The sequence below is a fragment of the Salmo salar genome, chromosome ssa01, assembly GCF_905237065.1.
Source record: "Salmo salar chromosome ssa01, Ssal_v3.1, whole genome shotgun sequence".
In the NCBI taxonomy this organism is placed as follows: Eukaryota; Metazoa; Chordata; class Actinopteri; order Salmoniformes; family Salmonidae; genus Salmo; species Salmo salar.
Window position 1 is genome coordinate 45,021,731 of NC_059442.1, and position 17,528 is coordinate 45,039,258.

At 44.4% G+C, this 17,528-nt stretch overlaps 1 protein-coding gene across 4 annotated transcripts; it reads right to left on the bottom strand.

Annotated features, from left to right (window-relative positions):
* Positions 1–341: 341 nt before the first annotated feature.
* LOC106603178 (protein eva-1 homolog A) lies at positions 342–15,199 on the bottom strand. 4 transcript variants are annotated; one of them, XR_001328386.2, is made up of 5 exons: positions 14,562–15,199; positions 13,034–13,121; positions 3,458–3,797; positions 2,311–2,662; positions 342–2,187 (listed from the first exon to the last, which is right to left on the bottom strand). XR_001328386.2 is itself a non-coding variant. In XM_014196510.2 (5 exons), exons 3-5 carry the CDS (start codon positions 3,564–3,566, stop codon positions 2,075–2,077), a joined length of 579 nt encoding a protein of 192 aa, XP_014051985.1. In that variant the 5' UTR covers positions 3,567–3,797; positions 13,034–13,118; positions 14,562–15,198; the 3' UTR covers positions 342–2,074. The 4 variants fall into 4 exon arrangements, 3 of the variants coding, with proteins under 3 accessions (XP_014051985.1, XP_014051989.1, XP_014051976.1); XM_014196510.2 differs by having other exon boundaries at positions 2,311–2,667; positions 13,034–13,118; positions 14,562–15,198; XM_014196514.2 differs by having other exon boundaries at positions 2,311–2,667; positions 3,458–3,547; positions 14,562–15,198.
* Between the last annotated feature and the right edge of the window lie 2,329 nt (positions 15,200–17,528).

The following is a 17,528-nucleotide window of genomic DNA, read 5'->3' on the forward strand; positions in this document are numbered from 1 at the left end:
GGGGTGTGGCTTTGTTATTGTTTCAACTAGTGATTGCCCCTTTAAAAAGGCAAAGTCTCAGATTTTTGTCATTTCAACTAATGAATAACATTGGTAAAGCATGACTTTTATAATAAATAGTTAATACATTATTTAGTGTCCTGTATTAGATAGTTGATACAATATTTATCTCGTGATGGCATTTGTTACCAAATAACTAAGAATTGTACCAAATATTTGGAAAGGAAGCCCCTTCATCCATCCCATCTAGTTTTGGAGGGATTGAACAAGTGGTGTAGTACATTACAGTTAACATCAGATGGTAGTATATTCCCACAGGACAGACCAAAACAGGCAGACCATTTGTTTCTAAAGGGTTTTATTATTCAATAAAAGGTCAGTGTGTTGGTCTCAGTCATTCACAGTCCTTGTTTGAGTGCTAAATTAAAGTATCCTTCAATGCAATCTTTATTTCCTTCTTTTCTCCCTTCCTTGAGGAAATCACGGATCTGTATTGACTGGATAAGTGAGAACAAGGCCTCTATCCTACTGTTTTCACCTATACACCTCTCTCAGATCCGTGATTCCCTCAAGGAAGAGAGGAAGGAAGGATGCATACAGAACCTCTCTCTCAGACAGACTTTTCACTTCACAGACAGCTTTTCTAATACAGACGACAAGCTAGGGGGAAACACCCAGAAACACTGCAGAGATAATAACACTGTTGTGTTGCGCCATTTACCCGATTAAAAACATCACAAGGTAGTGTTGCACCACCCCGCGTCACTCCATAAGCAACACATATAGTAGAGACTCTAGCTACCTCTTCAGTGTTTCACATCTGAAGGGAAAAGATAGGTGTTAGCAATATGGTGGTGGCTTCTTTTAGGGCTGTACGGGGACCGTATTGCACTTGTTATCTGAAGGGCACTGCTCAGGAGCTGACTGAATTGGAGCAGTCGTGACTACATTTAAGGCACACAGCCGTGCTAGTTACCTAACGAATGCACACTCCTGCTGACAAACCAAACTGACGCGGTTTTATAGTCACAGTCTCTCTAAGGAATGATTGTTGCTTCATCTTCAAAATACAAACATTTCCCCAACGACAACCCTTAAAAGCATCCCTGAGACAAACTAAGAAAGTGTTGCTATTTTATAAAAAGGAATTAATCCACAAGGTACAACAGTGAATCAATGAAATACACATTAAGATTGAGGGAAGGTAAAAAAAATGTCATTCCAGTTGACAGGTTTTCTCTGTGGTGCTTGTCCTTGTAGTGAACTGTGCTGTGTAAGTCAGTACCAGTCTGGAACAAAGTACAAAAACGAGAACGTTCAGCCAGGAAAACAGAGATTTCCATAGATGTGAATTGTGGGCCGTTGTCAACGGTGATGGTGATGATGTCAGGAAGGTCACAGTTTACACACAGGTTGATGACAACATCCACCTCAGGTCTCGGGCGGGGGCTGACTCCAGAGGAACCATTCTGGGCAACTATTAGGCTGCTGCATTCTCATTACCTACTTCTTTCCTCTAGTGTGAAGTGTGCACTTTCTCCCTCCCCATCACAGCTCCCAAAAGCCTTAGATTGGCGTAAGCCTGGTGTCATGTCAGACCAGTGGTGTGGTAGAGGGTAAACGCACGTAAAAGACGTTTACGCACCATTTTTATTTTTGCGCAATTTTTGTGGAAAATGCATTGAAGGAACGTTACTTTACTCACTGCGAAGGTGATCAGCGTAAACCCACTTATTTCTTTACCACTACATCACTGTGCCAGACACACCCTAAACCTCATGGTTCTGTGCCCAGTGTCAGAGGGACTGGATCGAGGTCATTGTCCTCTCCCTCATCCATTCCCATTTGTCTCTATCCACAACTACTGAACACAAGCATTTCGCTACACCCGCAATAACATCTGCTAAATATGTGTATGTGACCAATAATATTTGATTTGAAGGCTTCACGCACCCTTCAATGCGACATTGTCTAAAATTGCATCCTTTCCCTATCCTTTCTTTTTCTCTTATTCCATCCGTATGTGTATCCATCACCCTCTTTGTCTCTCTCTTCCTCTCTCTCTCTGTTCCTGTCAGTAATATCTGTTGAGGCTGCGTGTGACAGTGTTGACGTCAGGCTGTCCATTCATCCAGATCTCTCGCATGATCCTCTCTCTCTCCTCAACCCTCTGAGCTCGCTCCAACTCTTCAGAACAAAACAAAACCATCTTTATTTCAACTGCTTCCAGAACATTTTAATAATAAACTGTACACTTAACAACAAAAAAACAACAAAGCACTTCAAATGTTTCCACAGTGTGTGTGTTACCTTCTGCGGAGGTGAAAACGCTGGTTTGCAGCAGCGTTCTCTCAAAGCGCCTTCGTCGTCGAGCCGTAAGGTCAGAGTTCCTGTCGTCCCAGTCCTCTGAGTCGCTGTCTTCACTCATCTCCGTGGTTACGCCAGGGTTGCCTGTGTTAGGGTTGCCAGGTTGGTGATGGTGGTGACAGTGATGGTCCCCATGGTGATGGTGGTGAGTCCTGTTTCTATGCTGATGGTGATGTCGCCGTCGGTTACTGTAGTGACAGTCGGTGCGACAGTGTATCTGGACCACCAGGGCACAGAGGGTGAGAAGGAGACCCACACACACACCACTAACAAACACAAGAGCTGCTCGCTCCGGCTGGTCTGAGACAAGAGGGAGAGGGAGAGGGAGAGAGAAAGAGAGACAAACAAAGAGCATGAGAGCAGAAAATATATTTTTTAAATGTAACCTTTATTTAACTAGGCAAGTCAGTTAAGAACAAATCCTTATTTTCAATGATGGCCTACCAGGGAACAGTGGGTTAACTGCCTTTTTCAGGGGAAGAACTACAGATTATTACCTTGTCAGCTCGGGGTTTTGATCCAGCAACCTTTACGGTTAGTAGTCCAACACTCTAACCACTAGGCTACCTGCCGAGATGAATAAGAGTAATCTTCTTTATATATGCAGGTAACACTGGCAGACACCTGTCGAGCTCCCAAGTGGCGCGGTGGTCTAAGGCACTGCATCTCAGCGCTAGAGGCATCACTACAGACCCTGGTTCGATTCCAAGCTGTATCACACCTGGCCGTGAGTAGGTTAGGGTTAGGGTTTGGCTGGGGTAGGCCAACATTGTAAATAAGAATTTGTTCTTAACTGACTTGTCTAGTTAAATAAAGGTAAAAAAGTATATGTTTTTCAATCATCATTTGTAACAAAAATATATTCCAAACAATAGTAATAACACATGTACAATCCAGGCACCTTAATTGGGGAGGATGGACTCATAGTAATGGCTGGAACGGAATCAATGGAATGGTATCGAACACTTCAAACACGTGGTTTCCATGTGTTTGATACCATTCCATTCACTCAATTCCAGCCATTGTTATGAGCCTTCCTCCACTCAGCTCCATCCTGTGCTGTACAACTGTTGTATCAGTCAATATTTACCTGCTATGAAGGTGTAGGCCGCCAGGGCATTGCTAAACAACGCCATCTCCTGGGAGACCACCTTCACCTCCATATTTGGGCTGGGACTTCCTGTGGGCGGGGCATTCATGATGATGTCACTAACTGTGTCTTTGGCCTCTCTGGTCTAGGCTAGTATCTTCTGTCTATAAGTCAGACTCGGCTAACTCTGGTCTTTAATCCTATATGGTTTTATGGAAACAATATTTGAACCCTTAGGGCATCATCAGATCTTCTGGCTACCCCCTTCCATAATGTCTGAACTGAATTCTCTCTTGTCCTCAGCTGAGAACAGCACAGCAGTCTTCTATGTCACTGTAGGCTTCAAATAGGGGGGAGGGAGAGAGGGAGGGAGGGAAGGAGAGTAGTGAGTGACAAAGTAAGATCATTTTATATGATCTCATAATTATTGCATGATTTACAAGAAAGTCTGAGAAATGTCCCTATCCTGGTATCTCCTCATTAGCCACGTGTTAAATAAAAGTGTCACATAAACATTGAGCAAGCGATGAACCCTGTCTCAAACTCTGATGGCTCTGGATGATTGAGGGACTGTCTGACGAGTCTAGAAAAAATTGCAGAGCCTGAGATAATCATTGGTTTCCACTTGCCCCCCTTGTAAACATGCCATTGCAGTTATGTAGTCAATAAAGCACTACAAAATGCCCTAATTTACACCAGACATACCACTTAGATGTTATCCAAACACAGTGGCCTTCCACCCAATCAGAAGGAGAGGACACAACGATAGTATTTAGTGAAGGGAAAAAATGTGTAAACACTGTAAAGTTAGAAAGGCAGCGCTGCTTTTCTTTTTGGTTTGGCAAGCCTCGTTGTGATAAATAAAAATATATACCAATTTAATTTAATGAACAAAAAATTGACAGCTGTGCCTTATAAATTGCAAAATTGTTGGGAAGAGATTTTCGATGTACCGATTCCATGGCACATGGTTTATGAATTGACACGCAAATTGACGCCGGATTCAAAACTTCAAATTTTTCTGTTTAAAACTTCTTATGGATGGGTGGCAGTATTTAGTAGCTTGAATGAAGAAGGTGCCCAGAGTAAATTGCCTGCTACTCAGTCCCAGAAGCTAAGATATGCATATTATTAGTAGATTTGGATAGAAAACACGCTGAAGTTTCTAAAACTGTTTGAATGATGTCTGTGACTATAACAGAACTCATATGGCAGGCAAAAACCTGAGAAAAATCCAACCAGGGAGTGTTGAAATCTGAGGTTTGTAGTTTTTCAAGTGATTGCCTATCCAGTATACAGTGTCTGTGGGGTCATTTTGCACTTCCTAAGGCTTCCACTAGATGTCAACAGTCTTTAGAACGTTGTTTCATGCTTCTACTGTGAATGGGGAGAGAATAAGAGCCATTGGAATCAGATGACTGAGAAAATGACATGAGCTCAGTGGTGCGCGCTCCCGTGAGAGTTAGCTGTGTTCCTTTTCATTTCTGAAGACAAAGGAATCGTCCGGTTGGAATATTATGGAAGATTTATGATAAAAACATCCTAAAGATTGATTCTATACATCGTTTGACATGTTTCTACGAACTGTAATACAACTTTTTTGACTATTCGTCTGAACTAACTGCACGAGCACAGTGCATTTGGATTACTCGACGGAACGCGAACAAAAAGGAGGTATTTGGACATAAAAGATGGACTTTATCGAACAAAACAAACATTTATTGTGGAACTGGGATTCCTGGGAGTGCATTCCGATGAAGATCATCAAAGGTAAGTGAATATTTATAATGGTATTTGTGACTTCTGTTGACTCCAAAATGGCGGGTATCTGTATGGATTGTTTTGATGTCTGAGCGCTGTACTCAGATTGCAAAGTTTGCTTTCGCCATAAAGCTTTTATGAAATCTGACACAGCAGTTGCTTTAAAGAGAAGTGTATCTTTAATTCTGTGCATAACACTTGTATATTTTATCAAAGTTTATGATAAGTATTTCTGTAAATTGATGTGGCTCTCTGCAAAGTCACCGGAGGTTTTGGAGGCAAAACATTACTGAACATAACGTGCCAATGTAAACTGAGATTTTTGGATATAAATATGAACTTTATCAAACAAAACATACATGTATTGTGTAATGCACCAATTTCTAAGTCGCTCTGGATAAGAGCGTCTGCTAAATGACGTAAATGTAAATGTAATGTAAATGTGTAACATGAAGTCCTATGAGTGCCATCTGATGAAGATCATCAAAGGTTAGTTATTCATTTTATCTCTATTTCTGCTTTTTGTGACTCTCTTTGGCTGGAAATTGGCTGTATGTTTTTTTGTGACTAGGTGCTGACCTAACATAATCGTTTGGTGTGCTTTCGCTGTAAAGCCTTTTTGAAATCGGACACTGTGGTTGGATTAATGAGAATCTTATCTTTAAAATGGTGTATAATACTTGTATGTTTGAGAAATTTTAATTATGAGATTTTTGCTGTTTTGAATTTGGTGCTCTGCACTTTCACTGGCTGTTGTCATATCGATCCCGTTAACGGGATTTCAGCCGTAAGAAGTTATTAAAATATTATTAAAAAATCTTGCTACCAATAGAATGTTATATATATACAACCATCCCAGCTCTGCAGATTTTGCTGTGAGGAGGCAGAGTCATTATATCATTTGTTTTGGTACTGTCCATATGTAGCTTGTTTTTGGTCACAGGTCCAGGAATGGCTGAAGAATTGCAACATTTACCTAGAACAAATGCTGCAGATAGCAATACTGGGTGATTTGAAAAGTCATAGTCAATCAATCAATCAATAATATAATAATTATTTTAGCAAAAATGTTTATCTTTAATTTCCAATCTGTAGAAACTATAAGAATAGAAAGGTTCAGGACTTTTGGGAAGCATCACAGCACAGTTGAAAAATATATGGCAAATAGAAATCCAAAATGGATGGTGTTAAGCGATAGATGGGAGGGGTTGAATGGAGCTGAAGGGTGGGACTTCTAACAACAAGATAACCCATGTAAAACATACTGGGTCTGTAAAATGCATATAGGTTCAGAAATGTTGTGAAATAGCACAGTTACAAATAGAAATCAAACTGGATGGACATCAGAAATCGAGGAAGGACTAAAAACAAACAAAATATAACTATTGTTAAATGGATTGTGTCTGTAAAGTGTGTAACTTATGATATGTATAAACTGAAGGTAGAAGCCTAAGTGTTATTGTTTATTAGTTTACTCCAATTGGGGGAGGGGTGGTAGGGTTTGTGGGTAATAATAAAGGTACAGTTGAAGTCGGAAGTTTACATACACTTAGGTTGGAGTCATTAAAACTCGTTTTTCAACCACTCCACAAATTTCTTGTTAACAAACTACAGGTTTGCCAAGTCAGTTAGGATATCTACTTTGTGCATGACACAAGTAATGTTTCCAACAGTTGTTTACAGACAGATTATTTTACTTATAATTCACTGTATCACAATTCCAGTGGGTCAGAAGTTTACATACACTAAGTTGACTGTGCCTTTAAACAGCTTGGAAAATTACAGAAAATTATGTCATGGCTTTAGAAGCTTCTGACAGCTATTTGACATAATTTGAGTCAATTGGAGTTGTACCTGTGGATGTATTCCAAGGCCTACCTTCAAACTCAGTGCCTCTTTAATTGACATCATGGGAATATCAAAAGAAATCAGTCAAGACCTCAGAAAGAAAATTGTAGACCTCCACAAGTCTGGTTCATCCTTGGGAGCAATTTCCAAACGCCTGAAGGTACCACATTCATCTGTACAAACAATAGTACGCAAGTATAAACAGCATGGGACCACGCAGCCATCATACCGCTCAGGAAGGAGACGCATTCTGTCTCCTAGAGATGAACGTACTTTGGTGCGAAAAGTGCAAATGAATCTCAGAACAACAGCAAAGGACCTTGTGAAGATGATGGAGGAAACAGGTACAAAAGTATTTATATCCACAATAAAACAAGTCCTATATCAACATAACCTGAAAGGCCGCTCAGCAAGGAAGAAGCCAATGCTCCAAAACCACCATAAAAAAGCCAGACTACAGTTTGCAACTGCACATTGGGACAAAGATCATACTTTTTGGAGAAATGTCCTCCGGTCTGATGTAACAAATATATAACTGTTTGGCCATAATGAACATCGTTATGTTTGGAGGAAAAAGGGGGAGGCTAGCAAGCCGAAGAACACCATCCCAACCATGAAGCATGGGGGTGGCAGCATCATGTTGTGGGGTTGCTTTGCTGCAGGAGGGACTGGTGCACTTCACAAAATAGATGGCATCATTAGGACGGAAAATTATGTGGATATATTGAAGCAACATCTCAAGACATCAGTCAGGAAGATAAAGCTTGCGTCTTCCAAATGGACAATGGACAATGACCCCAAGCAAACTTCCAAAGTTGTTGCAAAATGGCTTAAGGACAACAAAGTCAAGGTATTGGAGTGGCCATCACAAATCCCTGACCTCAATCCTATAGAAAATTTGTGGGCAGAACTGTGCGAGCAAGGAGGCCTACAAACCTGACTCAGTTACACAAGCTCTGTCAGGAGGAATGGGCCAAAATTCACCCAATTTATTGTGGGAAGCTTGTGGAAGCCTTCCCAAAACATTTGACCCAAGTTAAACAATTTAAAGGCAATGCTACCAAATACTAATTGAGTGTATGTAAACTTCTGATCCACTGGGAATGTGATGAAATAAAGAAAAGCTGAAATAAATAATTCTCTCTGCTTTTATTCTGTTAGGGAGTGCGTAACTGGCAGCAGGGAAGTCAGGCGCAGGAGAGCAAAACTTGGTAATCAACGGAGCAGTTTTATTCATAAAACCACCGGAAACCAGAACCACAAACAAATGGGTACAAAACCCGTCACGCACCAGAGAAAACATCCACATGCACTTACAATAAACAATTCCGCACAAAGACATGGGGGAACAGAGGGTTAAATACACAACATGTAATGAGGGAAATTGAGACCAGGTGTGTGAGAAGACAAGACAAAACAAATGGAAAATGAAAAGTGGATCGATGATGGCTAGAATAAGGAGAGGAACCGACTTCGGCAGCAGTCATAACAGTACCCCCCCTTGACGCGCGGCTCCAGCAGCGCGCCGACACTGGCCTCGGGGACGACCCGGAGGGCGAGGCGCCGGGCGATCCGGACGGAGATGGTGGAACTCCTGCAGCATTGAAGGGTCCAACACGTCCTCGACCAGAACCCAGCACCTCTCCTCCGGACCGTACCTCTCCCACTCCACGAGGTACTGAAGGCCCCTCGCCCGATGCCTTGAATCCAGTATGGAGCGAACGGAGTATGCCGGGCCCCCTCGATGTCCAGAGGGGGCGGAGGAACCTCCCGCACCTCAGACTCCTGGAGCGGGCCAGCCACCACCGGCCTGAGGAGAGACACATGGAACGAGGGGTTAATACAGTAATCGGGGGGAAGCTGTAACCTGTAACACACCTCGTTCACTCTCCTCAGGACTTTGAATGGCCCCACAAACCGCGGGCCCAGCTTCCGGCAGGGCAGGCGGAGGGGCAGGTTTCGGGTCGAGAGCCAGACCCGGTCCACCGGGGCCTCACTGCGGTGACGGTCTGCTCTGTTTTTCTGGCACAGCACGGCCTGCTGAAGGTGAACACGGGCAGCTTCTCATGTCTCCTCCGCATGCCTGAACCAGTCGTCCACCGCAGGAGCCTCAGTCTGAATCTGATGCCAAGGCGCCAGAACCGGCTGGTACCCCAGTACGCACTGGAAGGGAGAGAGGTTAGTGGAGGAGTGGTGGAGCGAGTTCTGTGCCATCTCGGCCCAGGGCACGAACGCCGCCCACTCCCCCGATCGGTCCTGGCAATAAGACCACAGAAACCTGCCCACATTCTGGTTTACTCTCTCCACCTGCCCATTACTCTCGGGGTGAAACCCCGAGGCTGATCGAGACCCCCAGACGTTCCATGAAGCCTTCCAGACCCTCGACGTGAACTGGGGACCTCGACCAGACACTATATCCTCAGGCACAAGGCCTCCGCAGTCTGTAGGGCCGTAGGGAGACCGGGCAGAGGGAAGAGACGGCAGGACTTAGAGAACCGATCCACAACAACCAGGATCGCGGTGTTACCCTCTGAGGGGGGGAGATCAGTAAGGATCCACTGACAGGTGCGACCACGGCCGTTGTGGAATGGGTAAGGGGTGTAGCTTCCCTCTGGGCAGGTGCCTAGGAGCCTTACACTGGGCGCACACCGAGCAGGAGGAAACATAAACCCTCACGTCCTTAGCCAAGGTAGGCCACCAGTACCTCCTGCTCAAACAGCGCACTGTCCGACCAATCCCAGGATGACCAGAGGAGGGTGACGTGTTGGCCCAATAGATCAACCGGTCACGGACAGCAGACGGGGCGTACAACCGCACAGCGGGACACTGGATGGGAGCGGGCTCTGCTCAATGTCCGCGTCCAGCTCCCACACCACCGGCGCTACCAGGCAGGAGGCCGGAAGTAAGGGAGTATGATCCATGGGCCACTCCTCTGTGTCATACAGCCAGGACAGTGCGTCTGCCTTCACGTTCTGGGAGCCTGGTCTGTAGGACAGGGTGAAAACAAAACGGGTGAAAAACATGGCCCACCTTGCCTGACGAGGGTTGCCCTTGCCTGACGAGGGCTGCCCGGATGTACTCCAGATTGTGGTGGTCAGTCCAGATGAGAAAAGGGTGTTTAGCCCCCTCAAGCCAATGTCTCCACGCCTTCAAGGCCTTGACGACAGCCAACAGCTCCCGGTCCCCCACATCATAGTTTCGCTCCGCCGGGCTGAGCCTCTTCGAGAAGAAGGCACAGGGGCGGAGCTTCGGTGGCGTACCCGAGCGCTGAGAGAGCACAGCTCCTATCCCAGCCTCGGACTCGTCCACCTCCACTATGAACGCCAAAGAGGGATCTGGATGGGCCAGCACGGGAGCCGAGGTTAAACAGAGCCCTCAGGTGACAAGCCCTGTCCGCCTCAACCGACCACTGCAAACGTACCGGGCCCCCCTTCAACAGTGAGGTAATGGGAGCCGCTACCTGACCAAAACCCCGGATAAACCTCCGGTAGTAGTTGGCAAACCCTAAAAACCGCTGCACCTCCTTTACCGTGGTGGGAGTCGGCCAATTACGCACGGCTGAAATGCGGTCACTCTCCATCTCCACCCCTGAAGTGGAAATGCGGTACCCTAGGAAGGAGACGGACTGCTGGAAGAACAGGAATTTCTCTGCCTTTTCAGCCTATTCATAAAACCACCGGTAACCAGAACCACAAACAAATGGGTACAAAACCCGTCGCGCACCAGAGAAAACGTGCACATGCACTTACAATAAACAATTCCGCACAAACACATGGGGGGAACAGAGGGTTAAATACACAACATGTAATGAGGGAAATTGAGACCAGGTGTGTGAGAAGACAAGACAAAACAAATGGAAAATGAAAAGTGGATCGATGATGGCTAGAAGACCGGCGACGCCGACCGCCGAGCGCCGCCCGAACAAGGAGAGGAACCGACTTCGGCGGAAGTCGTGACATATTCTGACATTTTACATTCTTAAAATAAAGTGGTGATCCTAACTGACCTAAGACAGGGAATTTTTACTAGGATTAAATGTCAGGAATTGTGAAAAACTGAGTTTAAATGTATTTGGCTATGGTGTATGTAAACTTCCGACTTCAACTGTATATGTATATGGGTATGTGTATGTATGTATGCATGTATTTAGATATATTTACCCCCAAAATATATGGGGGATTGGAAATGATGCAGACAATTACATTGATGGAAGCAACAATCTATCCGCAATATTAAAACTGATACTCCCTCTAAAAAAAAGATATGTTTTTATTTTTTATAAAGCCTTGTTCCTTGGGTTACGGTTTTCCAAGGAGAGGGAGAGAGAGAGGAGAGAAAGAAAAAGAGCGAAAGAGAGAGAGAAGAGGGAGAGTGTGAAGGTGTGGTAATATAGGGTCCATGAGTCATTGTCTGATCAGAATAGCAGACCTGCAACCCTGAAGAAAACACCCCTCTCTTCCATTTCCCCTTCTACCCATTTTCTCCTTCTCTCTCTTTCCTCCGCTCCCCCTCTCATTCTCTTCCCTCCTACACACATAGGACTCATATTCCAGAGAGAAAATAAAGTTGCATTGGTATGTCTTCTCTCCTTTTCTCACATAAACTCATGCAATCGCCCGCGTAGGCACAAGCACACACATGCACACACACTCAACAGAAAGAAGGAAAGAAATAACTTAAATAAGGGAGAAAGCCCTGTGTAAATTTATGACAGGTACATATTCATCTATCTTCCGTGGAGATGATTTGGACAGTACTGAAAATGAGGAACAGGGAACTGTAGACTACACAGTATCACAGCTGGTTGTGTGTGTGTGTGTGTGTGTGTGTGTGTGTGTGTGTGTGTGTGTGTGTGTGTGTGTGTGTGTGTGTGTGTGTGTGTGTGTGTGTGTGTGTGTGTGTGTGTGTGTGTGTGTTTGCGTGTGAACTTAGCAGAGGTGTGGACTCGAGTAATATGACTTGGACTCGAGTCAGACTCGAGTCACAAATATGATGACTTGCAACTCGACTTTGACTTTAACACCAATGACTCCTGACTTGACTTGAGCCTTATGACTCAACCTGACTTGATACCCTCCCCAAGCCCAAATATTAAAAATGATGCTATTAAAAAAAGTGTGCAGCGCATCAACTCTTCATTTAACAGATTACAGTTTGAATCGGACAGCAGCCAATCAAATTGTGCCAGCTGAGAAAAAGTTGTGCGTGGCAGTGCAGAGGAACGTCGGCTCTTGGAAAGATGATACCCAAAATTATTATTTTCGGAAATATAGACGACGCTGTATCAACAAAACAGCTATATATTTTATTACTTTACAAGTGTATCATGTAGGCTAACGTAACGTTAAATCAATAAGCCTCCACACAGTCAGTCAGTGAGGGAACGTGATCATTGCACCCAAGATTGAGCTACAACTGGCTAGGCAGTTGGCAGCCTAAATCCTGCCTGATGTTACTGCTGTTCCTAAAACCATTGACATACGTTAGCCTACTGTAACCACACAGAGAGAGACAGAGAGAGACAGAGAGAGACAGAGAGACAGAGAGAGACAGAGAGAGAGAGAGAGAGAGAGAGAGTGTGTTAAGGTTGGGCGATTGTGTACAAGCCTACATCGCCCGATTGCGCCCCATAGCGATCCTCGATAGTCGATCACTATTGGGGGGGTGTATCTTTCTCATGGCTACCCATGTATTTCCATGGAAATATGACGTTTATTTGGAAAGTAATAAATATATAGATATTTTTAAAAGCATTCATGATTTGCGTGAATGTAATATACTATTACTCTTGTTAAAAATATGAAATGGTATTACATTTGGTGAAGAGCACATTATGACTTGTTTAGGACTCGAAACTCAAAGTTTAGGACTTGAGACTTGACTTGATACTTGACGGTCTTGACATGACACTTGACTCGGACTTGCCTGTCTGAACTTGGGACTTGAGTGCTAAGACTTGAGACTTACTTGTGACTTGTAAAACAATGACTTGGTCCCACCTCTGGAACTCAGACTGAGTTTAGTTGGCTGTCAGTGAAACAATCCATGAAGGCTGCTTTGTGATGGATGGGGAGAGAGAAACAAAGAGAAAAAGAGGGGAACAGAATAGGTCAGCTAAAGGTGAAATGAAATCTATTATCCAGGCATGGTTTGTCTGATGTCCGTATCAAACAGACTGTACTGATAATGACAGGTGAGTTTTAGAAGAGTCAGACTTGGCTCACACACAGCTCGTTAAAACTGGTTACAGCTCGTTAGACCTCATTAGAACACTCAACTCAATGGATTACAGTCTAATACAGTTAGAATGACTCGACTAAACACAGTTCATGAACTCTCCTTCTTTTTAGCCTCTCCTTTCCTCTCTCGTTCTCCCCTCTTCCTCCTTTCCATTCGTATGTCTCCTTCTTCTCTCCTGTTTCTTCTTCTTCTACTCTGTTTCTGTGAGACTGCAGGTGCAGACGAAAACCTATTTCTTGGTGATAGACAGAGATGTGTACAGACAGAGACAGACAGACAGTCTTACAGCACAATAGTCCATTGTAGTGCAGAGTCCCTGTGCTGTTTTAAACTGGGCTCCTATTTCTCTCCTATAATGCTCAACTCCTACCCCACCTTGGCATGACTCCGACCAGTGTGTGCAGAATTCTGACAAAAATAAGCCCCCCCCCCCCACACACACACAGAGCTCTGGCCATTAATATTCCAGAGAAGTCATGCCTCTAGCTTTCAGACCAAATTTAGCCAAAAAAGCGTGCATGTGCATGTGTGTGTTGACTCTGAGACGATTGCAGAGTGACACTGGACTTTCCTCCCTGTCTGCTTTTAACATACAACCATCTCATTAACCTGCTTAAAGAACAAATGGGAATACAGAGAAAAAGAAATGGAAACAGAGAGAGGATATTGTAGTTAGAACATGCTACAGTTCAAACACAGCAATACTACAGGCCACCAGTTTTTTCAAAGCAAATATAGATCACACCTTTTGACTGAACGAGAGGGCGAGACAGTTGGAGAGGAAGATGGAGAGGGAGAGCAAGAAAGAGAAAGAGTCTGCACTCCCCCCCCCCCTCCCCTCACAACCACACTGTAGGAGCCCCCCATTCATAAATCAACTCAACAACTCTCTGCTGGTGCCAGTGTGTGTGTGTGTGTGTGTGTGTGTGTGTGTGTGTGTGTGTGTGTGTGTGTGTGTGTGTGTGTGTGTGTGTGTGTGTGTGTGTGTGTGTGTGTGTGTGTGTGTGTGTTCCCTACACACATACAATCCTACGCATCCTGTAGCCAAACCAACAGACCAGCAGTGGAGTCACAATGTGACACACTAGATTATTATGCTTCTCGAAATGCCACACATTATCCAACACACACACACACACACACACCAACACACAACTTCATACACACACAAAGACACATGCTATATGTCCCACTCATCCATCAGAAACGTTAAGGGAACATTAACGTCAACAAATAGGCTACTGTTCATACTTACACATCCATGATCCAGATTATTCATCCATTCCACTGAAACACTTTTTAAATTTCATGTTCTCCTTTCTTCATCTGCCCTCTTCTTTTTTCTCCTCCGGTCCTGTTTTTGAGCCGTGGTAAGTGCAGCACCAGTGAAACCACTATCCAAAGCCCAGAGACCCAGCAGCAGAAACAGAGCAAGTGGAGAGTAGAGAGAATCCCTCCTTCAACAGATTAGTATTTTCCCGAGCGAGACCAGCAACAGTTCAAAGTCACAGAGAGGTACAGGTTTTCAGAGGTTTTACAATCACACAGTTTTCCAAGAATGATTTTTCAAAGTTTTCCAGGTCCGTCTCCCGGTAGACAGGGGTCGAGCCCTGGAAGCTGGAATGCGACACGCGAGCAGCTCACCCCCACGGACACTCACTCACACACACACTCACAAACACACTACCCTCACTCACAAATACACACACTCTCTTGCCCCACACTCGTCTTCCTATAACCCCCTCACACTCTTCTTCCTAAAAACCCCTCACACTCTTGTCTCCCACACTCAGTAAGACCCTCAGTCTCTGCCATACATTCCCCCTCCTACCACTCAGCCTGACTATACTGAACAGAGAGAAAGCAACACTGGGGCACAAAGAAAGACAGAGAGAAACAGAGAGAGAGAGAAGCCAAGGGAGAGAGGGGAGAGAGAGAAAGAGAAGGCGAGAGGGAGGGAGGAGTGAGTATGACATGGGAATTTCATTCAGCTTTGACTGGGAATTTGCCTGCTGAATTTTCCAGAGAACATTCCCTTGGGACATCAGATGCTATAACACACACATACACACACACACACACACACACACACACACAAACACACACTAATCTAGTAGACAAAATAGTTATTCCAGATGTCTTGCCCATGTCTGCTTAAAACCCTGAGTTATCTGTTGTTGTCACCTGATCCAGTGGGCTGATCACCCACCCCCACTGCCCCGACCACACACACCTGGGAGCAGAACTACTTTGACCTCTAACCCTTGTGAACCTTTTAAATATGCTGTGAAAAACTCTCCTACTGAGATACTTGTGTGTGTGTGTGTGTGTGTGTGTGTGTGTGTGTGTGTGTGTGTGTGTGTGTGTGTGTGTGTGTGTGTGTGTGTGTGTGTGTGTGTGTGTGTGTGTGTGTGTGTGTGTGTGTGTGTGTGTGTGTGTGTGTGTGTGCCTGAGAGCTGCAACAATGATCAAAGAATCTGAAAGAGCCAATCAAATGCCATCAGTGTTAGATGATAAGGAAACATGACATCTGTCTTTCACTCTGTTGAATGAAAAGGCTGTTGACTGCATAATTTATTCTACCAGACCTTAGTAATGCACAACATACCAATACAACTTTTTCCCTAGGGAACAACAATATACACAACTTTGACCAATAACGCACCATCGCTCACAACTCTCACACAACCTTTAAGAGAACAACACAACCACCATACAACCTACACACAACCCCATTTCACCTACCTCTTGACCTGCCAACAGGGCAGCCATTCAGTCCTCTGTGTGAGAACAGCTATTGTGTGCCTCTATGATTGTCCTCTCTCTTTCTCTCTGTGTGTGTGTGTGTGTGTGTGTGTGTGTGTGTGTGTGTGTGTGTGTGTGTGTGTGTGTGTGTCAACTTTGTATATACTGTATATATTATATGTATTTATATATTTCTTAATTCCATTCTTTTACTTTGAGATGTGTGTGTAATGTTGTGAATTGTTAGATACTACTGCGCTGTTGGAGCTACAAACACAATTCTGGATATTGTCGTTTGCTTACAACCAGGAAATGTAGATGGCCCGTGTCTACCGGTGAGATGAAGAAATGCTCATTCGAATGACGCATATTACATGTTAATAACATATTAATGACTAGATTAGGAGAGGGACTCACAGAAAGAGAGAAAGCCCGAGAGAGAAATCTGGATAAAGAGGAGAGGAAGAGGACGAGTCAGATTGGGCCTCTGCTCCAGCTGACTCGGTCATGGGAATGATTCGATTAGCACTGTGCATGAGCACGACTTACGTAACATACACACAAACATCTCAAAAAATAATGAAGGGACTGTCTCTGAGCCAAAAACCCAAACCAACCAAGACTAGCATTCAGATAGAGGTCACGTCAGGGAAAATACACCTCCCTTTTTCTCCAGCACATACAGTATACTGTATAAAAATACTTTTAGCGGTGTTAATACAAAAAATGACATTAACATGTCGCAATGGCAGATGATTGCACGACTCAAGACTGTGTGAGCCCACTGAGCTAAAAGTGTGAGCCCACTGAGCTCAAGTTACAGGCAAGGGTAGCTCTGCTCATTAGGGAATTGACAGATGTGTTAGTGCAGGGGTGGAGAAAACCCCTGCCTTAAAGTTCCAGTGAGAAGCTTCACATGAATTAGTCACATTCGATTTATATAGATACAGTATACTGCACAATGGAGATGGAGTGCTCTCAAAAGTAAACACTTCTCTGATAAGTGGGTCATGGAGTGCACTTGAGAGTTGTCACTATGCAGACGTAGCGGCGTACAGGACATTTCAGTGTCGTTAGTGCGCATTGCTGCCCCTCACTTACCCACAACCCTCTGTGCCTCTATCTCATTGGAGGATCATTATGTAACCTTTCAGCCATTGTCTCTCTGTGCTGAAAGAATTTCCTCCACTAACCCTAAGAAATAATCTGCCTTCAGGTTACAAAGATCTTTGTTTCTGTGAGTTGTGTTGACAATGCTTGCTCTCTATAGATGTGATGTTGCTCTCCATGTTGTTCTCCAACCGTGCGTGCGTGCGAGTGTGCGTGTGCATGTGCGAGTGTATGCCTGTTTGTCTCTGTGTATGTGTTTGTGTGTGAAACAACATGGACGTGTGGAGAGATTCTCTCAGACTGCCCGTCCTCCATTTTTAGAGGTTTCAACCAGAACTGAGCAACAAACGTAACACATCTTTAAGAG